The 24,000-nt window shown below is 49.7% G+C and overlaps 1 protein-coding gene and 1 long non-coding RNA gene across 13 annotated transcripts in view; one reads left to right on the top strand and one right to left on the bottom strand.

Annotated features, from left to right (window-relative positions):
• The first annotated feature begins 268 nt into the window (after nt 1–268).
• On the top strand, nt 269–13,877 carry LOC118501187. Its single transcript, XR_004903796.1, has 3 exons — nt 269–348; nt 7,204–7,206; nt 13,812–13,877. It is a non-coding gene; the product is annotated as an uncharacterized LOC118501187 (long non-coding RNA).
• GRAMD2A (GRAM domain containing 2A) overlaps nt 3,376–24,000 on the bottom strand; it is a 38,223-nt gene continuing 17,598 nt past the window's right edge. The window contains exons 1-12 of one of the 12 annotated variants that reach the window (XM_036028405.1): nt 11,037–11,280; nt 9,833–9,925; nt 8,891–8,948; nt 8,473–8,548; nt 7,767–7,870; nt 7,062–7,160; nt 6,880–6,951; nt 6,282–6,344; nt 5,140–5,284; nt 4,796–5,006; nt 3,934–4,038; nt 3,376–3,670 (exon numbers count right to left, since the gene is read on the bottom strand). In XM_036028405.1, coding sequence (XP_035884298.1) covers nt 3,667–3,670; nt 3,934–4,038; nt 4,796–5,006; nt 5,140–5,284; nt 6,282–6,344; nt 6,880–6,951; nt 7,062–7,160; nt 7,767–7,870; nt 8,473–8,548; nt 8,891–8,948; nt 9,833–9,915 — 1,020 coding nt within the window. In that variant the 5' untranslated portion in view covers nt 9,916–9,925; nt 11,037–11,280 and the 3' untranslated portion in view covers nt 3,376–3,666. Of the gene's footprint in view, nt 3,671–3,929; nt 4,039–4,795; nt 5,014–5,139; nt 5,285–6,281; nt 6,345–6,879; nt 6,952–7,061; nt 7,161–7,766; nt 7,871–8,472; nt 8,549–8,890; nt 9,150–9,425; nt 9,545–9,832; nt 9,928–11,036; nt 11,281–24,000 lie in introns of those variants that run through there. The other 11 variants (XM_036028444.1, XM_036028376.1, XM_036028399.1 and 8 more) reach the window with 11 other exon arrangements.

The raw sequence follows: 24,000 nt of genomic DNA, 5'->3' as shown, positions 1-24,000 counted from the left end.
TTTTTAAAGATTTTATTTATTTGCAGGGAGTAGGGGGATGGAGGGAAAAAGAGGGAGAGAAACATCAATATGAGAGAGAAACATTGATCAATTGCTTCTGGTATGCTCCCCGAATGGGGGCTGAATCTGCAACCCAGGCATGTGCCCTGACCAGGAACTGGTGATCTTTCACTTTGTGGAAAGATGCTAAACTAATTGAGCCACACAGGTCAGGGCCCTTTACTCATTTTTTTAAAGATTTTATTTATTTTTAGAGATGGGGGAAGAGAGGGAGAGAAACATCAATGTGTGGTTGTCTCTCACATGCCCCCTACTGGGGACCTGGCCTACAACCCAGGCATGTGCCCTGTCTGGGAATCGAACCAATGACCCTTTGGTTCGCAGACCGACACTCAATCCACTCAGCCACACCAGCCGGGGCCCTTTACCCATTTTTAAATTGGGTTGTTGGTTGTGGTCATTGAGTTGACCTCTTCAACCTCTTTTCATGTCACTGTTCCACTTAATTAGTATCCTAGAGACAAGTAGATGGTCTCTTTCTCAAAGGCATAGACGCTCTTTCCTACCTTTTGTAGTTGCTGATCCATTTGCCAGGAATGCTTGTGTTTCGGCTCTACCCATGGCTGGCTCCTCATTCTTTAAGAACCAGCTTAAATGTCACTTCAGAGAGTCTTTCCTGACCACCTATCTAAAGCCATCTTGCTAATTTAACCTCATATCACTGTTTCTTTCCTTCCTGGAACTTAATCATAACCTGCAATTACCTCATTTGTTTGCATATTTACTTGGAACTTACATTTACATGGAACACAAGTGCCAAGGAGGTGCAGAGACACTGCCTAACTGGGTCATGGCGACAGTCTGGGGCTCCGTGTAGTAGCTGGCCCATGGTCTGGGCTCCATATTTACAGAATAAATTAATTCCTACTAGAGGGGGCATCCAGGGAGAAAACAAAGTGATGTGTGGCCCCAGCTGGAGTGTAACCTGCCAAAGCTAGGCTGGATATAAACCATGGACATTGCTTTAGAGTTGCCCCAGAGAAATGGGGTGTCGTCCTCCATGTCCCCCCAACAGAGAAAGACGGGTGGTTCACTGTGGCCACCCTTACCCTTTGCCATGTGCCTGAAGTATGAGTTAGCTCAGCTAAAGTCCTGTGAGGTTTGCAGAGTATTTGGGATTCTAGGAATGACTTGAGCTTTTTCACTCTCCTTGGTGCCAGATATGTCAGTGACAGCACCTTTAGTGAGCAGTCAAAAGGTAAAAATGAACTTTCCATATTACAGGCACTAGCAAAATCAGAATTTTTTTATTTAAAACTATTTTCAAAGGCTAATGCCATAGTGAAACAATCCAAGAACAGCTGAACCAAACTCTCAGGGAATTAGAGGAACACCAGCCAATACAAGCAGGTCTGGGTAAATACACGTGATTTATAAATGAGCACAAGAGAGGTACTCTGGCCTCAGAGAACCAGGCTGGGGGACAAAAGGGAGAAACAGGGAAAGGACCCTCCAGAGGCGCAGGCACAGCCATACCACTCAGAGCCCTGGACCTTAGAGGGCCTTTCAAGCCGTCTACCCTACTGCGTGCCTCTTGCCCTTTCTGAGCCCGGGGCACAGCTGTGTTCATCAGCATCACAGCCACCTATGATTTGGCACCTCTCGGGGCCTCTGGGTCAACTTAGCAAGGCTCAGAGAATGGGTCTGCTCTCCCCACCCTTCAGCAAGGACCAGGGAGGGGAGGCTCTAGGGAACGTACTATTAAGTCCCTGAAACAGGAGAAAAGGAATGATGAAGGGGGCTGGTTTCCAAAAAAGGGTGAGTATTCACCCAGTGTGGCACAGTAGAACTTCACCTGAGACATACAGATTTGGTGCAAGCAACCCACAAGGCCAGGCCTAAAACTTAATCCTAGACCCTAGACCCTAGAGACCTGCAGACTGAGCTTAGGGAGTCATACTGTCAGCCTCTCCAGTCCCCATTGGGGTTTGTCATAAGCAGGGTAGATGACCACAGCTCTGTAGTAAATAATTTCCACTTGGATTTCTCCCCAGTTAACCTCTCAGGTGTCTGAAAATGGGAAACAGCAGCCATCTCTGATACCACTCACCTCATCACCAGTGACATTTCCTGATCCCACTGGCCTCACCGCAGCCCTTACAGAACTTCCCAAGTCACTGTGGTAGCGGATGGGGCCCCTGGAGGGAGCAGGCCAGAGTTCTGAGATACAGAGCAGCTTTTCAGACTAGAGGAGACCTTGACGGACAAGGAGAAATCTCTAAATCAGAGCCACAACTGTTTACACTTTCCATCCCCTCCCTCTCTTTCCCTCAAAGGTATCAGACTGACTGCCTTGGTCCCTGCACTGTACCAGAACCACTTTGGACACCTCCGCCTTTTGCCCAGAGAACAGAGGCTATGGAGTGGCTACAGGTAATGCAGGCACCATGCCCAGGCCCCAGCCATGCCTCCCCGACAGGCTGCTCTTGGCCATGCCAAAGATGCAGGCAGTGGGGCAGAGAGAACAAAGCAATACCTCGGATCAAAGCCACCACCCTTGTCATACCTACTTTCCACCCGCGGCACTTTGGAAATGTGTGTGCACACCAGGGGGAGATCTGGTGCCGGTCTGAGATCAAAGGCCCTGCTCCCCTGTCCCACAAGGAAGTGGCAGCTAAGGAATGGAATGCCAGCCCTCTGTTCTCCTTCACAGCCCCTGCCACTGCCCCTGCCCCAGCAGTGTCCTCCTCGCAGGGTCAGCCAGCCTCCTCATGAGGGGCCAGGACAGAGCCTCAGCACACTTTTTATTTTAAACTTCAACCAAGGACATGCTTATTGATTTTAGTGTGAGGGGAATGATGGGGGAGAGAGAGGGAGAGATGTATTGATGTGAGAGAGAAACATGGATCGGTTGCCTCCCACATGTGCCCTGACTAGGGACTGAACCTGCAACCCAGGTGTGTGCCCTGACCTGGAATAGAACTCGCAACTTTTTGGTTTCCAAGATGATGCTCCAACCAACTGAGCTATACCAGCCAGGGCAAATATTCCTTTCTTGATGGAATCCTGGCCACAGGCCCTTCCCTCTCCCCTTCATAATTTGCCCACACCTCCCTCCAGTCTGCCCTAGTCCTGAAAGGTGGGTACCTGGACCCCTGCAGAGAAGTTCTGTGGGCCAAAGAGCAGGGACTCTTTGTATGTGGAGAGAGAACAGAGCCCACACTCGTGGTCTGAGTGCTGGCGTTGCTCCCAGCACTGGACTGAGCCATGTGACAAAGAGCTGCCTCTCACATGTCAAAACATGGCCTCTGTCCCTTGGTGTGGCCCCTAGTGCTCTGCCTGTGTGCCAGAACTGTTTCTGAGGAACAAAGTAAATTTTTTTTTCACTGAACTGGTTGCTGAAGCTTAGTGTACAGGATTCCTCCATTGGTTCTAAAAATCTGGCTTTTTGTCTGAGTTCAAAAATTGTAGGAGCTTTTTAAACAGATACTTCAGTTCACTCAGAGGAAGCATAAGAGTCGGGGGAAGAGGAGGGATTCTGGGCTATTTTCCTTCATAGTCAGTCCCACCACAGCAGCAGCGTCATGGACCCAAGGGGGGCGCTGATGGACCCTGAGCACCCAAGCCATTCTTCTGGGCGGAGTGAGGACAGAGGCCGAGAGGCTGTTACCTGCACACAGGAGAGATGCCCGGATCAGAGAAAGGGCCTGGACGGTAGAAACGTCAACGAAGCCTCCCCTCCTGCCCTCGTAAAGTGGGTGGGGTGGGGTCTGCGCACTCCGCACACTCTGCCCAGCCTTGCTTGGGGCCAGCCAGCCAGATTGTGGAGGGCAGGGCCAGCCCAGCGAGGGTCACGAGCAGCCCGGCTGTAGGTTTTAGTCCCTGTCCTTAGCCCTGAATCCCAGAGACACTGGGAAGAGAAAGGGGCGTCACCTGTGCCCAGGGACTGGGCTGTCCCAGTTCAGGGAGCACAGCTGCTGTTCCAGCCGGGAGATGCGGAATGCCAGATAGGATGAGGACACGACCAGGAAGCAGATCCTGGAGGGAAAGGGGCAGGGGGGCTGAATCTCTCTTCTAGAAGAGGGGCATTTTTAGAGGCTCACCAAAAGTAGGAGCGGGACTGAGCTACTCTGGCAACTGGAAGAATTACAGAACCCCTCACCCTGTAGCCGCAGTCGAGCCTGCGACCACATGGGCGTGCTGAGACTCCTGTCCCTGGAGGTGTCCTCAAGGCCCAGCAGGAGTTCGGGTTCTTCAGCTGGTCCCGCCTTCCCTCTAACCAGCCACCTTGGTCCAGCACCTCCTCTGGGAGAGTAAAATCTCCCTCTAAGGAGGTAGGCCCCAGACAGCTGAGCTAGGGGAAGGCAATGAGACTAGATGAGAGGAAGCCCGGGGCTGGCTGTTCACGACACAGCCCACCCAGCTCACTGCCCGCTGGTCCTTAGGCAGTCACAGACAAGTCCAGCGTATCAGAAATTGCCCTAATGGCGGCTTTCCCCTAGTCTGTCTGATGCCGGCCCTCCCCAGTTCTGTGTAACTTGTCCTTTTCCCAACAGTTTCGTATCCTGCCCTCCCCTAACCCTAAATTACAGGGTTGTAAAAATAAAAACTACAGATACTCTGTCTCACCACGGAAGGGCCTGCCAGGTGACCTCCAGACACCACCCAGGAGCTTCTAGTTGACTCAGAATCTTCCCCTTGCTCTTGACAGTGACCTCCCCACACACCAGGGCCCCTGTTCCAAACACCCAGACAGCCAGATGGGTCTACCCCCTTCCCTAATACAGTCACCTACAACACAAAGAAGACCTTGAGGAGCCGGTAATTCCAGAGCCTCAGTTCCTCGTTGCTCCTTGGCTCCTCCTCCAGTGCGTCCTGCTCACAGGAGGCATTTTCTGCAGTGAGAGAGCAGTTAGTCACCTTCCTGGGACTGGCAGGGCCCCAGCTCAGCATGGGCATGCCCACGTTCTGCCATCCTCTGAAGCAGCTGGGACTCTTGGCTTGCCCTATGGACTTGGAGGAAGAAAGGAACAGCTCTCAGAAGCCCTGCTGGCCGTGATGATCCCTTTTCACAGAAGTGAGAGGAGGAGAAGCCTGGTTTTTGCCTGCCGCTACTGTGTACAAGCCCCCTGAACTCACCAGACCGCGGGGGTTTCCTGGAGAGGAACAGGCTATCCGAGGAGTCCACGGATGCCCGAGGGACACAGGGGATGCTGTCTGGGTGGGACAGGGACCTCGAGGCAGGGCACACTTTTCTCCACTTCATCTCAGGGATGAGGACTTCCTGCAGGGAAAGCAGGAGAAGCTGTCCCATCATGGCCCTTGGGATCTTACTTGCCCTAAGGGGCCCATACCAGCTTTATCAAAGCTTTCTTGACATATTACCAACACAGATGCGCAGCATAGCATGGAAGCCGGTGCCCAGGAGGGGAACCACTGCCAGGGCAACCATGGCCTCGCCTATCTGTTTCCTTGCTGTGACCAGCTGCTCTTCCAGGGAACAATGTCTTTGCAGACCGCTAGTGTAGAGCCACAGCAGGATCCAAGATGTGAGACCACCCAAGTACGTGCTTGGGCCAGCTGAGTCCAAGAAGGCTCAGCACAACCTGTCTCAGGTGGGATAAGTCATGACTCCTAAAATGGACTCTTGGCCTAAGCACATCACTGGTCTTGGCAGTGGGTACTTAAGGTCCCCGTCAACAAAAATGGGAACATCACCTTCTGTCTCCCTACATGGCATTGTGCATACTGCATGCTTGGCTGACTGCTTAATAGTTACTGAAGGAGGCTTCAAACACCGTGGGGCCACTTCCACCTCCCATCCCTGCTCTAAAAACTCAACTCTGCCTACCCAGAACCCCAGCTGACAAAAGAAACTGCTGGGATCTCAGCAGGTCTAAACGAGTCTCAGTTCTGCAGTAATAGCCTTCGAAGTTCTTCTCCAGGGATATCTCTATCCTCTAAAAGGCCCCCCTGACTTTGATAAAAGAAAAAGGATGGGTCACTGGTTCTGTCCCTATAAAGGTGTGGGATCCGATCTGGACTGTTCTGAGGGCTAAATATCTGTTCTGCTCACAAGGCCAGCAGATCTGCCCAGGACCTGGTGCCTCTGCATGGTATGGGGTGTGGTGGGTCTAGGAGACCCCTGACACAGCACGGCTGCTGGGTCTTGAGCTTGGTGCCTCAGTTGTGTGTCATGGCCCCTCCCTGCCTGGAAGGCCTGAGCCTCAAGCCACAGGCAACCCCAGCCGGCAATGGTCACTCCCGACCTCAGCTCTCACCAGGGACTCGCACTCAGGCTCCTCTGGAAATTCTCTTACACTCAGACTCTTCTTGCTGGAAGGCTGAGGAGGAAAGGGAATAGGGGTGACTTGTCCATTTGGAACAGCCATGGTCAGGCATGGCAAGGCATTAGCTTGCCTTAAGAGAGCTCTACCTCCCTTTTGGATCAGATGGAGCCTAGCTCCCAGCATTTGCAGGGGGGCTTGATTTAATGCTAGAGCAGAGGGGCAAGTCCAAGGCAACTCCTCTCCCGAGCTGCTGCCACCCCTCCCCTTCCACACCTTAGGCTCCAGGGAGCTACAGGCATCCAGGGAAGCAGCCCATACTGCCGTCTGCCTGTACACTGAGGAAGCAAGCCCGGGGAGGGCATACATGTGGGAACACACCAGGTCCGGCTGGCCTCACAGAGGCATGCTCACAAATACACACAGTCCAAGGATGGCCTCTGACACAGAGGCTGAGTCCGTTACTCTCCTCTCCCTGCCCCTGTTCCCTGTGCTGAAGAAATGGGCTGATCTCCCCAGCAGTCTCCTTCCCAAGACCTCAGTCCAGGCCTGAGCAGCCTCCCCGCCTCACTCCTGCTTCTGAGCTCCATACCTGTAGGTGAGTGCAGACCCTCCTCAGCATGTCATACACACTGTCCCGGGAGAGCAGTGACACAAAAACATACTGGGACAAGGGAAGAAAACAAAGGGGTGGGGTGAGTAAAGACTTGGGAGTGTGCACAGCCCGGCTGCAGGGGTGGGAGACTGGCGGGAGTGCAGCTTGGAGACACAGACCTTCTGGCTCGTGTTGGTGGTGATGGCCAGGCCATTGGGAAGGAGCCGTGCCATCTTGTGTTTCTTGATCATTTGCACAGACACCACGGGAATGACCACCTTCGGGGGGAGAAACACGCTGCTCTCAGGACTCATTCCCAAGGACGTTGTCCCTTTGCTTCTGGCACAGGGCCCCAGCCCCAGCCGGCAGTGAGCCAAGCACAGGTACCAAGGAGAAGCCTGGCCACACATGGCAGAGAGTACCTGGAGCTTCCCCTTCCCGTGCAGGCTTCCCTTCCAGCTGTCCCCCGCCGCGCCCAGCCCTGGCAGCACACCACTCCAGGCTTTCACCCTCTTACCCAAGAGGCCAAGGATGTGGCTCTGTTGAACCTATACCCTAGTGATGGACTTCCCTGAGCTACTTCCTGACCACAGTTATGGCTCCCCCTAAGTGTGACATCCCACTCTGACTCTGAAGGCATTTCAGAGGCAGAACAATTTGGCTGAGAACTATTCAGGCCAACTCAGGCCAGATGTAGAGCTGAGGCCCCTGTTTTGGAAGGGGCAACACTGACACCAGGCAGGACGCTGCACCACCGCTCATCCAACCAGCAAGCGGCGAGACAGGCGTGAGAAAAGGCATGCCCACGGGGTGGGGGCTATCTCCTCCCTGGGCTGGGGCTGGACCCTCACTGGGCTCTAACAGACCTTGCCACTCTTTACTACCTTGATATCCTTGCCAAAGAGGCTGGCATGGAAGCAGAGCCAGTTGGGGGAGATATAGAGCCGGCCCTGGAGAAGGAGGTCCCTCTGGAGAGCGCAGGAGCACACTGGGAAGTCACAGGAGAAAAGACCACCATGAGGGAGGTCAATCAGGAAGCCCCAGGGCCTGGGTCCTCACCCTCAAGAGTCCAGAATCCAGCCTCAGGAATGGTCTTCCTCAGACCCCCACCTCCCAAACAACCTGTCCCCAGTACCCCAAGAGTCCTGACTGCCCCCACCCCATGCCAGCAGACTGCTAGATGTTTCCTCTCTCTCCTTTCACACTCCGAAGGGCCTGGGCAGGTTTCTGCCCTGGTGCCCCGAGCCTGGATTCTCACTGCCTCAGGGAGAATCCCTTGCCCTGCCCGCCCTGCCCACTCTGCCTGCAGAGAGGACTCCCACAGGCTCAAGGAGAGGCCCCGGGCAGGAAAGAATAGTCACTGATAAGAGCAGAACAGATATAAGATTTGGAAGCCCTGACATTTCCTCAAGAAAACTTTCATAAATTCAACTTCATAACCCAAACCAGCCTAGTCTTCTCACACTTTTGAAGAAAAATGGGCCAACCACATTCAAAGGGCAGCCAGTTCCCATTTCTAAAGTGTGAGGCCAGTACCTGGGCCTCGGGCACTGCAGGCACCTGCCCGGGCATGCAGGGGAGATAGCTCACCTTTGAGAACCACCTCCTCTAAGGGGATGTCCTTGAACAGCTTATGGTATTGCTGGTTGTATTTACTCAGCAGTGTCTGCAAACACACAGGCTAGGGCTGAGATGTCCTGGGAGATCACACACCAAAGGGGCCCTGCTCCAGGCACCAGGTCATGCCGCAGGCCCCCCAGGGACTAAGCATGAAGAGGCCGGTAAGTAGCCAGCGGGTGCAGAGGGCTGAGTTCTGAGCACAGTTTGTTCCCTGGTCACGCTGGGTGCTGACAGGCAGCCTATTCCTGGAAGGGAACTGCACCACTCCCACCCAGGAGGGCACACCATTCAGGTGCACTGGTGGCCAAGGAGCCAGCAGTCACTGAATTCAGGTTGTCCAGGGCCCCTCCCTTGCTGGGCAGCGAGAAGTCAGCCTTCACACACTTACCCCTTCTCTACTGTATTTCTTGATCTCTTCATTCTTCAGGCCTTCTGGCCAGTGCAGACTGCAAAGGAGACATTCCATTCCAGGGGCAAGGAAACTTCGAGCCCTACCCATGCATCCTCAGTGCCAATTCTGTCCTGGCTTCAAGCCAGAAGCTTGGGGCAGAGATTGGAGAAGGGCCCTTCTCAAGGGGCTACAGCACAGCGATAAGCACAGCGATAAGCACAGCAGCTGAGTAACTCGACCCTGGGGAAGGACGCTCCTGTCTGCACAGAGGGGCCGCACAAAGGAGCCCCAGTGACCCCTCCCTCCAGACAGCTGTGAGCAGTGCCCCCCCCCCCCCAAAGATTTGCTCAGCCTGAGCTTAGATCTCCCAGAGATGCTTAGGAGCCATCCAGCTTGGGGTGTTAAAAACCCTTCCCTATTTCTCTGGCCAAGGGGTAAGCAGAGGAACAGAGTCAAGAATAAAGGAGTAGGAGGCACAGGGAGGGAAGAGAACCAGTCTGGGGAGTGGGTGAGATGGTGGTGTCAGACTCACAGCTCCGGGGCCTGACTGTGAGCCATGATCCCAGCTGGGCTGCCCTCCCAGCAGCCTCCTCCTGGTGGCCTGGAGCTCTGCAGTGAGGTGTTCCGCAGACTCACCTGACCTCACAGAGGCTACCAAGGTTGGGGGAGAATGGGGAGGTGCTGAAACGCAAACCTTTGTCCTAGCCAAGTTGGCCTGAGGACAGGTGGGCAGGGGAGGAGGCTGGTAACCTGAGAAGCCGGGACTGTGCTAGGTCCCAGTGCACTGGGTCAGGCCTGGGAGTGGGAGGAAGAGGCCCTGGGCAACCTAGGCTCCACCTAACATCCTCACTCAGCCTTAAGGTCCCATTTCCAACAGGTCACCTCCCGAGGGCTTCCCACTCCCAGTCCATATGCCTATCTGACTTAGCAGGGCCTTACCTGGAGTCCTGGGGTGTCGGAACCCCATCCAGTTTCTCTGAGCAGAACACAGGGCTCTTCAGAGAAGTCGTCTTCCCGAGCATCTGTTGGTTGCTAAGAAGAAATAGGTCCACGTTGGGAAGGGGGGCTTCATGGGAACCCCTTTCCCTACCAGCTCCACCATACTCAGGGCAGCTGCCTCTGCTTGCCACCCCAGACTAGCCCCACTATTCGGGGTGAGACTGAAGACACTGCAGCCCTCAGGTAGCAGCTCAGACAGGTGTTCTGGAACAGCCAACAGAGGAAGGAGTCTCACTAGTTGTCTTTCCTAGAAGTCTGAGTTCAGTTTATCAGTGGGCTGGAAGAAAATCAATCCACCTCATGCAGATGCCAGGCAGAATTAGGCCTCTGGTCCCACCCTTAACGCACACTGGGAGGGAGGACTCTGAGACTCACTCAAGGCTGAAAGCCAGATCTGAGCTTTACTGTGAATCGTCAGTTTCTGGGAAAGGACGTTGGACACAGGAGCCTCTTCAAAGCTGAGGAACTGAGGTGGCCTAGGGTGTGGGGGTGGATTCCAGAGAGCCCACAGGGAAATGTGGGCCAGGAGGGGAGGGGCTGCCCCACACCGGGAAGTCACCACTGGCTGCCTTTGGACAATCAGGGTAGTGCAGCCTGAGAGCCAGTCCGTCTCAAAAATGTCCCAGACTGAAGGCCTTGGAAGGAGGAGCCTCCTCTCCCTGGGAAGAAGGAGCTCTTCAATTGCCTTCGAGTTCATGTCTCCACTAAATGGCTCCAAATAATAGGGTTCCCCGCTTTCTGCCCCTCCAGGAAGACAGGCTTGAAATAATAAAGCCTGAGCAGTCAAATCGGGCCCAGGGCTGATGGGAAGAGAGGGTGGCCAACACGCAGAGCTGAGGCAGGACAGTGCGGTGGCCGGAATAGGTAACAGGCCCTGTGCAGTGGTCTCTCCCAGGTGAGGAGCTGGAACCCGGAGCCTGCTGATCACAGCCCTCAGTTGCTCTCAGCTCGGTGACTCAGGCAAGTCCAAGTTCTCTCCTTTAAGAACAGAGTTACAGACTCAGCAGAGATCTGCCAGGACTCTCCGAGATTATTTAGTTTGATTCCCGCCCCCACTCCCCTGCCACCAGACCCTTGTACAGATTAGGAAACTGAGGCCAAGCAGGGCACAGGCTGTATACATATCACAACCAAGTGACCTCACCTGCAAAATCAGCCCAGCCACAGCTCTGTGACCTGGTGGCCTCCACCCCAGACTTACGGAGGGTTTTAATATACACATCAACATACATTTCTTAAATCTTGCAAAGTGACAGATTGTAGTGATTTGACACTTTGACTCCCAAAGTTAATTTCAGAATTTATTTTGTTCCATCATTTCACATTTCACAGAGGCTTTTTCCCCCTTGATTTAAATTTTTTTTCTTTCATTGATTCTAGAGAGAGGGGTAGGGCAGGAGAAAAAGAGGGAGAGAAGCATCAGTGTGAGAGACCCACAACCCAGGCATGTGCCCAAAATCAAGCCCATGACCTTTGGTTTGCAGGATGATACCCAACTAAGGGTGCCATACCAGCCAGGACCCCCTTGTTTTTTTAATGCTAATTATAGAAAAAATATAAATATAATGATCAAAATCACCCATAAGAAAAATATCCCCCCCAAATCACCCAAAGATACATTGTGCATAAATTTATAATTTATGTGAGTGGGATTATATATCATATAATTTGTATGCCCTATTTTTCTTTCTTAACATAATTTCATGAGAAATTCTCCATATCACTGTCACTGTTCTAAGATAGAGTCTCAGAAGGGAAATTAGTGGATTGAGAGTGAACATTTCTCAGGTTCATTAGACTCACTTCCAAAATGCTTTCCAGACACTTTACCAGTGGACACGGTCTTAGCACTGACTCAGGGTGCCCTCGTCCTTACATCCAAGCCCTACACTGGGCATTATCTTTTTCTCACCTTTTGCAAATTTGATAGGTGAGAATGTAGTTTTTATTTCCATTTCTACTTACTGGTAGGTTGAACATTTTTTCCCAAATATTTATTAACCACTAAAATGTGAATTCTCTGTAAGGATCTTCCTATTTTTCTTACTGATTTGTACAAACTCTTTATTGAGAATATTAATCCTTGGCTTATCATTTTTGCAAATATTTCCCCCAGTTAGTCATTTGTCTTTTAGTTTTGTCCGGTATTGTTGCTATACTGTGTTTAATTTTTGTGTGGTAGATTCTATCCGTCTCATCTGTCTGTCCCTTCCTTGCTTTGAGTGCTTTGACAAGAGCAGCCCCTAAGGTGGCACACATCCAGGTCAAACCACTGAGCCCTCAGAGAGAATCAGCTGGGCAGCCCTTGACCCCACTGGGCCACCAGGGACGAGGAGGGCATGGGCTCCACCCTAAGGAACAAGCACTTTAGCCTGAAGACCAGGGAATAAAACAGGACCCGGAGGAGAAGGAGATGGAGCCTGGCTCGTGGTTTCAGAGGCAGGAAGACTGTTCCTCAGGCACTGGAGAGTGTGATTTGAGCTGGAGGGGCTGCTGGAACTCAGAGACACATACATTGTTGGGTGAAAGAATTACAGGAGGGTTCTGAGAGAAAAGGAAGCTGAGCCTTACCCATGGGGTAGGACTATGACCTTGCATAATCTCACTGTGCATGGATAATCATGCCTTGGCATGAATGGATTCTAAACCCCTCACCTTTAGGTCTAAATGTGACTTTCTCGGGGAGGGGAGGCTTCCCTCGGCCCTCCACAGCCCAGGGTGGAGGCCCTGCTGGGGCCCTCCCAGCACCCAGATCACACCTGTCCTGCTACTGGCATGCTCTCGCTGTTCTCCTCCAGAGCTCTAGACCTGAGGGACTCTGCCTGCTCCACACTGACCCCCTGAGCCTGAACCCCAGGCTACATGCAGGCACACGTTTGAGGAACAACTGGGAGAAGACAGTGTAAGCAAGGTAAAGAGCAGAAGCTGGAGGAGCTACAGACCATGAGGACAACAAAAGAGGGCTGTGCACATTCCCACGGCATCTCCATGAAGAAAATCACAGTAATAAATGGTGTCATTTGGGAACACACAACTTCCAAATATCTTTAAACTAAAAGCGACCCCTTTACTTGTGGTCAGTAGGATGGTTACAAGTCTTTCCTTCATGTCCATTCATGAGCCAGCTCTCCTGGCTGTCCCGGCGGGGAGACCGCCCTGTGGCCGAAATGCATGGCTTTCAAAATTGCCTTCAACTCAGATGTTCTGCTAATCAGTCTTCACCCCTACAGTATTTGTTCAGATGAGTTAAAATAAAGAAAGGAGAGTAAAGATCTAGGGTGGAGTGGCCACTGAGCATTCACCAGCAGAACCAGGCAGGAGGGTGGGCACCCAGAGGCTAACTGGGTTCCACCCAGAGGACTAGGAAGGAGGCTTCAAGAGCAGGGAGCAGGGGGTGGGGTGGGTGTGGAACAACTGTGGACCCCCCACACTGCTGACAGCCTCCATCCATTCCTGCATAGACGTCTTCACGTGAGTTGCTCTTACTCTGTGTGCTGTGAATTACACCCCCTGCCCATCCATGTCCATCCCACCTCCACGTGCACACTGTGGAGTTAATAATATTACAGGTTCTCCAAGAAGGCAAAAGACCTACACTCAGAGAATTATAAGATACTGAAGAAACTGAAGAAGATTCATATAAATGGAAGCATATACTGTGTTCACAGATAGGAAGAATTAACATCATTAAAATGCCCATACTACCCAAAGCAATGTATAGATTCAACCCAATTCCTATCAAAATACCAATAATATTTTTATTTAAATACCAATAATATATTTTTAAAGATTTTATTTATTTTTAGAGAGAAGGAAAGGGAGGGAGAGAAACATTGATGTGACAGAGATACATTGATCGATTGCCCCTCATGCACCCCCTTCTGGGGACCTGGCCCGCAACCCAGGTATGCACCCTGAGTGGGAACCGAACCGGTAGCCTTTAGGTTTGCAGGCTGGAACTCAATTCCCTGAGCCACACCAGCCCCGGCTACCAATAATATTTTATTTTTATTGATCTTGGGAAGAGAGAGAGGTAGGGGGAGAGAGAGAGACACATTGACCCATTTCTCCACTTGTCCATGCATTCATTGATTGACCTTTGTATGTACCCTCGCTGGGGATCAAACCCGCAACCTTGGACAAGACTCTTGCCAACTGAGCTACTCAACCAGGGCCCAATGGCACATTTCACAGTACTAGAACAAGAAATCCAAAAATTTATATGGAACCACAAAGAACAAATAGCCTCAGGAATACTGAGAAAGAAGGGAAAATTAGAGGTATATACTACCTGATAATCAAACTATACTACAAGGCTATAGTAATCAAAATAGAATAGTACTGGCATAAAAACAGACATATAGCTCAATGGAATAGAACAGAGAGCCCAGAAACAAACCCATGTCTATATGGTCAATTAATATTTGACAAAGGGGGCTAGAACATATGATGAGGTAAAGACAGTCTATTAAATACATGGTGCAGGGAAAATTGAATAGATATACACACAAAAAAATGAAACTAGATTACCTTCTTACACCATATTCAAGAATAAACTCAAAATGGATTAAAGACTTAAATGTAAGACTCAAAACCATAAAACTCCTAGAAGAAAACAAACAGTAAAATCTCTGACATTTTTTGCCCTGGCTGGTATGGCTCATTTGGTTGAAGAGTCAACCTGTAGACCAAAAGTTGTTGAGGGTTCGATTCTTGGTCTGGGTGCATACCCAGGTTGTGGGTCCAATCCCTGGTTGGGGCATGTATGGGAAACAACCAATCAATGTACATCTGCCTGTCTGTCTGTCTCTCTCTTTCTCTCAAAGCAATGAAAACAATGCCCTTGGGTGAGGATAAAAAAAAAATGAGTAAATAAAAAATCTCTGACTCTTCTTTTAGCAATTTTCTTCTGATATACCTCCTTGGGAAGGAACATAAAAAAAATAAATAAATGGGATCACATCAAACTAAAAAGTTTTTGCACAGCAAAGGAAACCATCAACAAAACAAAAGACAACCTGCTGAATTAGATTTGTCAATGATACATCCAACAAGGGGGTAATATCCAAAATTTATAAAGAACTCATACTACTTAAAGTAAACAATCCAATTAAGAAATGGGCAGAGGACCTGAATAGACACTTCTCCAAAGAGGACATACAGATGGCCAATAGACATAAAAAATACTCAATGTCACTAATCAGAGAAATACCACAATGAGATATCATCTCACACCTGTCAGAGGGGTTATCATCAATAAATTAACAAACAAGTGTTGACAAGGATGTGGCAAAAAGGGAACCCTCGTACGCTGTTGATGGAATGTAGATTGATGCAGCCACTGTGGAAACAGGATAGAGGCTCCTTAAAAGATTAAAAGTGAGCCTGTCCTATGACCCAGCAGTTCTACTTCTGGGTCTATATCCAAAGAAACCCAAAACACTAATTTGAAGGAATATGTGCACCCCTGTGTTCATTGCAGTGTTATTTACAATATATGGAAGCAACCGAAGTGCCCATCAATAGATGATTACATATAGAAAAGGTGGTACATATATACAATGAAATATTATTTGGCCATAAAAAAGAATGGAATCCTTTTCCTTCTGATCAAGATGGTGGCATAGGTAAACATAGCTCATCTCATTGCACAATAACATCAAAATTACAACTAAATTATAGAACAATCATCACTCAGAACTGTCAGAAATTGAGTTGAATGGAAGTCTGACATCTATGGATTTAAAGAAACCACATCATTCCAGACTGAGCCACAGAGAAAGTAGGTGGGTACCATATATGACACTCCAATAACCTTGCTAACACTGCTTGCCCTATCCTGGAGACTCCCTGAGACTCTGTCCCACCCAACTTATGGGCCCACCCAAGCTGCTTTTCCATAAATATGGCTGGTCTTGGCTCATACTTCACAACTTCCTAAATCTTCTCGTAAGCAACAGCCAATCTCAGTGAGCCCTGAGCCCCCATACCCTTTTCTAAGTGGCCCCAGGCATGGCACTGGCAGCAGCCAGCCTAGATTCACAATTTGGCTTTACCTGGGAATCTCTCAGACCAGCACAAGTAGCAACAATCTCAGAGTGCTTTAGAGCCCAGGCAGGGTGGCCCTGGGCAAAGACAGGTGGGGTTGACCCTGACCTGCACCACCTAGGAAACCCCAGAGCCTGTGCACCTAGTGGACAGCTACAGACCATATTGGAGCACCACCACCCTGCCCCTGCCCAGCTGATCCTCCACAGAGGGTGTAGGTTGGTGGTCAGTGTTGAGAGCGAGTCCCTACAACTGACTGGCTTGGGTAAATCCCTCCCATTGACCTGCCAACAGCAACCAATGCTCATCTACAAGAGGAGGGTATACTCAGCCCACACAAAGGACACACCTTAAGTACCCAACTTGGATGATAGGGGAGGCTGTGCCACTGGACCTTACAGGACACCTACTACATTAGGCCACACTACCAGACACAGAGTCAAAGCAGTTCTACCTAATATACAGAAACAAACACAGGGAGGCTGCCAAAAGGAGGAGACAAAGAAACATGGTCCAAATGAAAAAACAGATCAAAACTCCAGAAAAAGAGCTAAACAAAATGGAGACAAGCAATCTGTCAGATTCAGAGTTCAAAACACTGGTTATAAAGATGTGCAAGGAACTTAGTGAGGACCTCAACAGCATAAAAATGATCCAGTCAGAAATGAAGGCTTCACTAATTGAAATAAAGAACAATTTATGGGGAAACAACAGTAGAGTGGATGAAGCCAAGAATAAAAAACATAAAGAAGCAAAAAGTAATGAATCAGAACAACAGGAAGTAAAAAGAATCCAAAAACAATGAGGATAGTATAAGCAACCTCTGGGACAACTTCAAGGGGCCCAACATTCACATCACAGAGATGCCAGAAGGAAAAGCAAAAGAGCAAAAAAATGGAAATCTTTTTGAAAGGATAATGAAAGAAAATTCCCCAATTTGGTGAAGGAAATAGACATGCAAGTCCAAGAAGCACAAAGACTCCCAAACAAGATGGATGCAAAGAGGCCCACTTCAAGACATATCATAATTAAAATGCCAAATGTTAAAGATAAAGAGAGAATCTTAAAAGCAGCAAGAGAAAAGCACTTAGTTACCTACAGGGGAGTTCCCATAAGACTGTCAGCTGATTCCTCAAAAGAAACTGTGCAAGCCAGAAGGGATTAGTAAGAAACATTCAAAGTCATGAAAAGCAGGAACCTACAGCCAAGATTGCCCTACCCACCAAAGATACCATTTAGAGTTGAAGGTAAAGAGCTTACCAGAAGAAAAAACTAAAGGAGTTCATCATCACTGAACCACTACTATGTGAAATTTTAAAAGAACTTATTTAAGAAAAAGAAGATCAAAACTATGAATAATAAAATGGCAATAAATACATATCTATGAACAATTAAATCTAAAAAGCAAACTAAGCAAACAAGAAGAATACAGACAGAATCACAGATACGGAGAGCATTTTGATGGTTGCCAGATGGAAGGAGGATGTGGGGGGAAGGATGAAGAGGTGAGAGGATTAAAAGTACAAATAGTTACAGAATAGCCAGGGGGATGTAAGGTACAGTACAGGAAATCAAGTAGCCAAAGAATTTATACATATGACCCATGGACATGAACAATGGTGTGGGGATTGCTTGAGGGAATGGGGGTTGTTGGGTGGAGGTTGGAAAAGGGGGAAATTGGGACAACTGTGACAGCATAATCGACAAAATATAACTAAAAAAAAAGAATGAAATCTTACCATTTGTGACAGCATGGATAGACCTTGAGGGTATTGTGCTCAGTTAAATAAGTTAGAGAGAGAAAGACAAATTATATATCACTTATATATGGAACCTAAAGAACAAAATAAACAAATAGAATTAAAACAGACTCAAAGATGCAGAGAGCACCAAGGAAAGAGAGGAGAGGGATTGGGGGGCTGGGTGAATAAGGTGAGGGGATTAAGTACAAATTGGCAGTTATGAAACCATCATGGGGATGTAAACTAGAGCATAGGAAATGCAGTCAATAATATTGTAATAACTGTGTATGGTGCCGGGTCAGTTTTGGAAATATCAGGGGGAACATTTTACAAAGTATATGATTGTCTAACAACTATGCTGTATGCCTGAAACCAATACCAAATAACGTTGAAAGTAAACTATAATTGAAAAAAAAATCAGAGTTTCTCAAATCCATATTTATTTTTTCAATCAAAGCCACAAACAATATTATTGTCATGAGGGTAATGGAGCAGGGGAGGCCCAGTATTTTGTACACTGAAGGGGTAGAAGAGTTTGGGAAAATCCTCAGACGAGGTCCTTTTACCCCGCTGAGCCTGCTTGGAAGGCAGGACACTTGTGCAGAAGACACAGCAGGTGCCTGCTCTGCCCTCCAGCCTCATTGGCTAGAGTGGGAACTGAGGTCACCTGCCCATTCCTTCATTCTTTCTGCAAATACTTACTGAGCTTATCATTCCAGGAGGCTGGTATGTGGCCTGCCAAGATGGCAGGGATGGGCAGCTAGCACCAGATGTCAGTTGGGGAGCCAGGCCCATCAAGAAAGGGGAGACACTAAGAAGGTAGGAGAGGGAGAGAGGCAAAGAGTAGGGAACCCAGAGATGGCGAGTGAAGCTGCTTCCCACAGACCTCACGGACTTGGCCTCACAAGACACCCGGCCCACACACTCTGCTCTGAATGCCTCCCCCAGGCACTCACTCCCACATTTACACCTCTAACCCTGCACCTCTGCCCCATCATCTAGGCGTATCCATCATTAAAGTGAGCTCAGTGTCATGCCCCAGCCCTGCTCACTTCTGAGCACCCAGTGTCCCTGAAAGGCTCCATCCTCCACAGTGACCAGAGCCAGAGTCCTCCACTCATTCTTCACCCCACCGCTCAACCAATCAGTCCCCAAGGCCCTGAGAGCCTTACCACTACTTAACCCACAGTATCATCCACTTTCTCTGTTCCTGCTGCACCATGCAAGCCCAGGCCACCATTGTCTTTTTCCTGGATACTGGCAACAGCTCCCTAACTGAACTTGCCCCAGGCTTGCCCTTCCTTACCTGGCCCTCTGCTGCATGCACACTGCCAAATAGCCATCTGGTGCCCAGATCTGATCTGGCCCCTCTCCTGCTGTCTTTCCTTCTTTAGTTCCCTCTTGCCTCCCTAGCTGGTCTTCCTGATTCTCCTGCTTCCCTTTCCAGACTCCCTTGCAGCTCTGTTGAGCCCCTTTACTTCCTCACCACAGCAGCCCTTCACACCTCCATGTTCACTGTGCCTGGAATTCCTTCCTATGCTTATTTACCTGATCATCTTATAAGTTCTGGTTCAAAGATCACCTTCTCTGTGAAGCCTTCCCTGGTTTCCCTACAGCAGAGCTGTGGTCCCTTGTCCTCTGTGGCCCCTTGTCCCTTTTATTCTGCGCCAGCACTTAGTACAATAGGCTGTGCTTGTCCTTGTATATCCATCCCCCCATCAACTATGGGCTCCCCCGGGCGGGTGTGTGAAACATCTCTGATTTCTGGAAGACAGCAGGCACCCAGTGTTTGCTAAATGAATGAGCGAAGGAGAGACAGAGAAAGGAGATGACAACATACCGAGAGGGAGCAGGGGACACAAGACAGCAAGGCAATCAGAGTGAAGGGACAAACAGAATGCCTGATGCCCAGCAGGAGAGGAAGGAGGGGGCTGGACAGGAGCTGGTGGGTCACCCACAAATGGGCCCTTTCCTCTAGGAGCCCTGGCCTGTAGGGTGGGCAGGCAGCCCTGGCCCAGCACAAGTAGGCACTCAATCCACGTGGCTGACTGATCAAAGGAGGCAGACAACACGTGGAAAAGGATAAAGTGGCCCAGACAGGATGGGATGGACTACTTGGTAAAGCACAATCTGGGTCCCTGCTGCCCTGACTGCACTGTTCCCTTGACTACAGCCCCCTGGGCTGTGGCTTGTCTGGGCAACACTCCTCCAGTGACCCGGCCCCCTTTCCCCAGCCCAGTCCTGTTGGCAGGGCAGGCCCCCCTGCAGAGCTCCCCCACATCTCCACAGAAGCAGTGCCACAGCCAATGCTGAGGCAAAAAGCATGGCCAGCCCTCACTGCCTGACCCTTCGTGGTCAGCTGGGCCTTCGTGGTCACAAGTCGGTCCCGTTTGGTGTCTCCTGCTCCAGAGAGAAGCCCACACTCTCCCCGGAACATCTTGTGGATGTGGGAAATACCAGAGCATCCCCGTGGATCTTGCCAGCTCTTCTCAAAGCCAGGCCCAGGGACAGCTGCACCCTCTCCTGCAGCCAGGCAGGGACCTGCGCCTCAGGGAGCTACAAGGAGAGACCTTCCCTTCCAAACAACAAAGCCACCTTAGCAGCAGGCATCTGCGATCACAAACCTGAGGACCACGGAAATAGCCATCTAGGGACAGGGCGCTGAGTGGACATCTGTCCTAGAAGGAATGTTGACCACTGGGGCTCATTTGCTTCTTGGGGATGTTCTTTGAATGGAATCATATCTTATGTGTTCTTTTATGTGGCTCCTTTTACTTGGCAATGCACTAGTGACATTCACCCAGTGTTCCACGTAGTTTTGAACTGTGCGTTTTTGCTAGTGTTTAGAATTCTGTTCTATGGACCTACTACAATTGATTTATTCATTTTTCTACTGATAGGCATCTGGGTGGTTTCTGTTTTTGCCTGTTTCAAAAGTGCTGCTGTGAACATTCCAGCACCTGCCTTAGGGACACAAGTATTCATTTGTATGGGTAGATGCTTGGCATTGGAATTGCTGGGTTATAAAGTAGATGTATGTTCAGCCTCAAAAGGTTCTCAGGTGATGTCCAACTCATGGCCAGGTTTCTGAAACCACTGGACGAATCTTGCCTCACTCCTACTTCCTTTGCGGTTTCTGGACTTGAGGGTCAATCCTTCTACACGGCCTCTGGACCCAGGGCCCTGACCTTCCGGTGCCTTCACCCTGCCCCTCTGGAGTTCCAGGAACATCCTTGGCAAGACAGGGAATCGCACTGTTAATAGAGATCTCCTCCACCCGTTAAGGTCATAGAGCACATTTACTAAGTTATGCCAAGAAGCAAGTGAGAAGGCCAGCAGCCTCCCCGTGTGGCCAAGGCCAGCTCCGAACCACACTGTGCCCTTCTGGAAGGGCCGCGGCCCTGGCGTGCAGCCCAGACCTCTCCCAGAGGGACAGTGGAACTGTGGATAGAGTCAGGCTCATCATGAGTGCGCCAAAATGTGAAGATAAAAGGTAATGTCCTCCTTCTGCAAAAAATAATTCTAACATTTCTAACACAGAAGCTGCACTTACACACTTGCCCAGAAGCTGCCCCTCACTTTTTGTTTTCTAAGCTGCTATTTTATATCTAGGACAACTAACTGCTTTGCCCTCTCTGCTGAGTAGAAAAGGGGAGGAACTCCATAATGGAATTCCCTACTGTGTGTAAGGGGTGGGGCTCAGGGAGTTGGGATCACAAGGTGGATCCCAGTCCAGTTGTCCTGCTCAGCAATGCTGGCAAAGGACTCAGGGTGGGAGGCGCTCACCACAGGCACAGACATCCTTCTCAGGAGCTGACCTGAGAACACCCGGGCCAGGAGGGTGCTTGGTTTCCCTCCACTACCTGTGGCATCTTTGAAATGAGGGAGATGTGAAGTGACAGAGGCTCTGCTTCCCGACATCACAGTCTGTCCTGAAGGACCCTGGCCACAGCCAGCAGAGCCACAGGTGTACTCTGGCCCCAAGCACAGACCTCACAAGCTGACCAGCAACCTCTTTAGAGTGATGAGAGGAGCAGGCCCACCAGATTCCCTTTCTGAGCCCTACGAGGTGTGCAGTCAGAGGCAGCAAGCAGGCAATGCTGAAGCAGAACCTCTCCGTGCACCTAAGACTAGGTCAGGAATGAGGCAAGTGGGTGCAGAGAGGAGCAGGGGTCATGGGCCAAGCCCCCAGTCTGGGAACAGCAAAGACAGCCTGCTCCCCATGGCTGCCCATTAACTTTGAACTCTGCTTCTGGTGTCCCAGCACTTGCAGCCAGGCAAGAAGCCCCATACTCAGCATGCCCAAAGACCACACACCAGGGCACACATGCACCGCCTCTTAGGCAGGGGACACCACTTCTTTTTCCCAGGTGGAGATCGGAGGCTTGGGGGGGTTCAGTGATGGCGCACACAGGCGTCGGCGGAGCTGGGACCCCATGGAGGTGCGTCTGACACTCAAGCCTGGGTTATGCGATGCGCCCCACAAAGACATCAGGGCCAGGAAGGGAGAGGCCTTGCAGCATGCTCAAATGAAGTCAAAACCTATTAGCTGAGGGGGCCCCTGGGGAGAAGGGAGGTGACCAGATCTGGCTCTTTTTTTAAAATTATTTTCTATCTTTTTCAATATAGTTTATTGATTATACTATTACAGTTGTCCCATTTTCCTCCCTTCACTCCCCTCCACCATGCACGCCCTCTCCAACCCACATTCCCTTGCTTTAATTCATGTCCATGGGTCATACTTATAAGTTCTTTAGCTTCTACATTTCCCATGCTATTCTTGCCCTCCCCCTGTCTATTTTCAACCTACCATCTATGCTACTTATTTTCTGTACCTTTTCCCCCTCTCTCCTCTTCCCACTCCCCTGTTGATAACCCTCCATGTGATCTCCATTTCTGTGGTTCTGTTCCTGTTCTAGTTGTTTGCTTAGTTCATTTTTGTTTTTGTTTTAGGTGTAGTTGTTAATAATTGTGAGTTTGCTGTCATTTTACTGTACATGTTTTTTATCTTCTTTTTCTTAGATAAGTCCCTTTAACATTTCATGTAATAACAGCTTGGTGATGATGAACTCCTTTAACTTGACCTTATCTGAGAAGCACTTCATCTGCCCTTCCATTCTAAATGAAAGCTTTGCTGGATAGAGTAATCTTGGATGTAGGTCCTTGTCTTTCATGACTTGGAATACTTCTTTCCAGCCCTTCTTGCCTGTAAAGTCTCTTTTGAGAAATCAGCTGACAGTCTCATGGGAATTGCAGGTTACTGTCTCCTTATCTCTTGCTGCTTCTAGGATTCTCTCCTTCATTTTTACCTTGGCTAATGTAATTATGATGTGCCTTGGTGTATTCCTCCTTGGGTCCAACTTCTTTGGGACTCTCTGAGCTTCCTGGACTTCCTGGAAGTCTATTTCCTTTGCCAGAATGGGGAAGTTCTCCTTTATTATTTGTTCAGATAACTTTTCCACTTGTTGCTCTTCCTCTTCTCCTTCTGGTACTCCTGTAATTTGGATGTTGGAACGTTTCAAGATGCCCTGGACATTCCTAAGCCTCTCCTCATTTTTTTTGAATTCTTATTTCTCCATTCTTTTCTGTTTGATTGTTTCTTTCTTCCTTCTGGTCCACTCTATTGATTTGAGTCCCAGTTTCCTTCCTATCACTATTTATGTCTCTTTATTTCATTTAGTGTAGCCTTCATTTGTTCATCTAATTTGCAACCAAATTCAACCAATTCTGTGAGCATCCTGATCACCAGTGTTTTGAACTGTGCATCTGATAGGTTGGCTCTCTCTTAGTCACTTAGTTGTATTTTTTCTGGAGCTTTGATCTGTTCTTTCATTTGGGCCATTTTTTTTGTCTTGACGCACCTGTTACATATGAATGGTGGAGCTTTAGGTGTTCACCAGGGCAGGGCAACCCACATCACTGGGTTGTGACACTGTAAGTGGGTCAGGGTCCAAGAGGGAACAATAGCAGTTGCTCCACTCTCTGCCAGATTTCAGTCACTTCCCCTGCTTCTCACAAGCAAAGTGGGCCCTTCTGGTGCTGATTCCCGGGTGGGTGGGCTTGTGCACACTCCAGGGCCCTGTGGGTCTCTCCAACAAAGTCTTCTGTGAGGCTGGAAGTCTCTCCTGGAAGTCAACCCCCCACAGATGTTTTCAATCAGTGTTTTGAGGTTGTATTTCCTGGCGCTGGGACCCTGGGTTGCCTGATCTGTCTCACTCCTAGTTTCACCTGGTTTACCTGTATGTGAATGTGGGACCCCCGGTCAGCCAGCCACCTCGTATGCCACACCCCTCCACAAAATGCCACCTCCCTGTGTCC

The sequence above is a fragment of the Phyllostomus discolor genome, chromosome 1 (genome assembly GCF_004126475.2).
Source record: "Phyllostomus discolor isolate MPI-MPIP mPhyDis1 chromosome 1, mPhyDis1.pri.v3, whole genome shotgun sequence".
NCBI classification, from domain to species: Eukaryota; Metazoa; Chordata; class Mammalia; order Chiroptera; family Phyllostomidae; genus Phyllostomus; species Phyllostomus discolor.
This window is presented reverse-complemented; position numbering and strand designations above follow the sequence as displayed.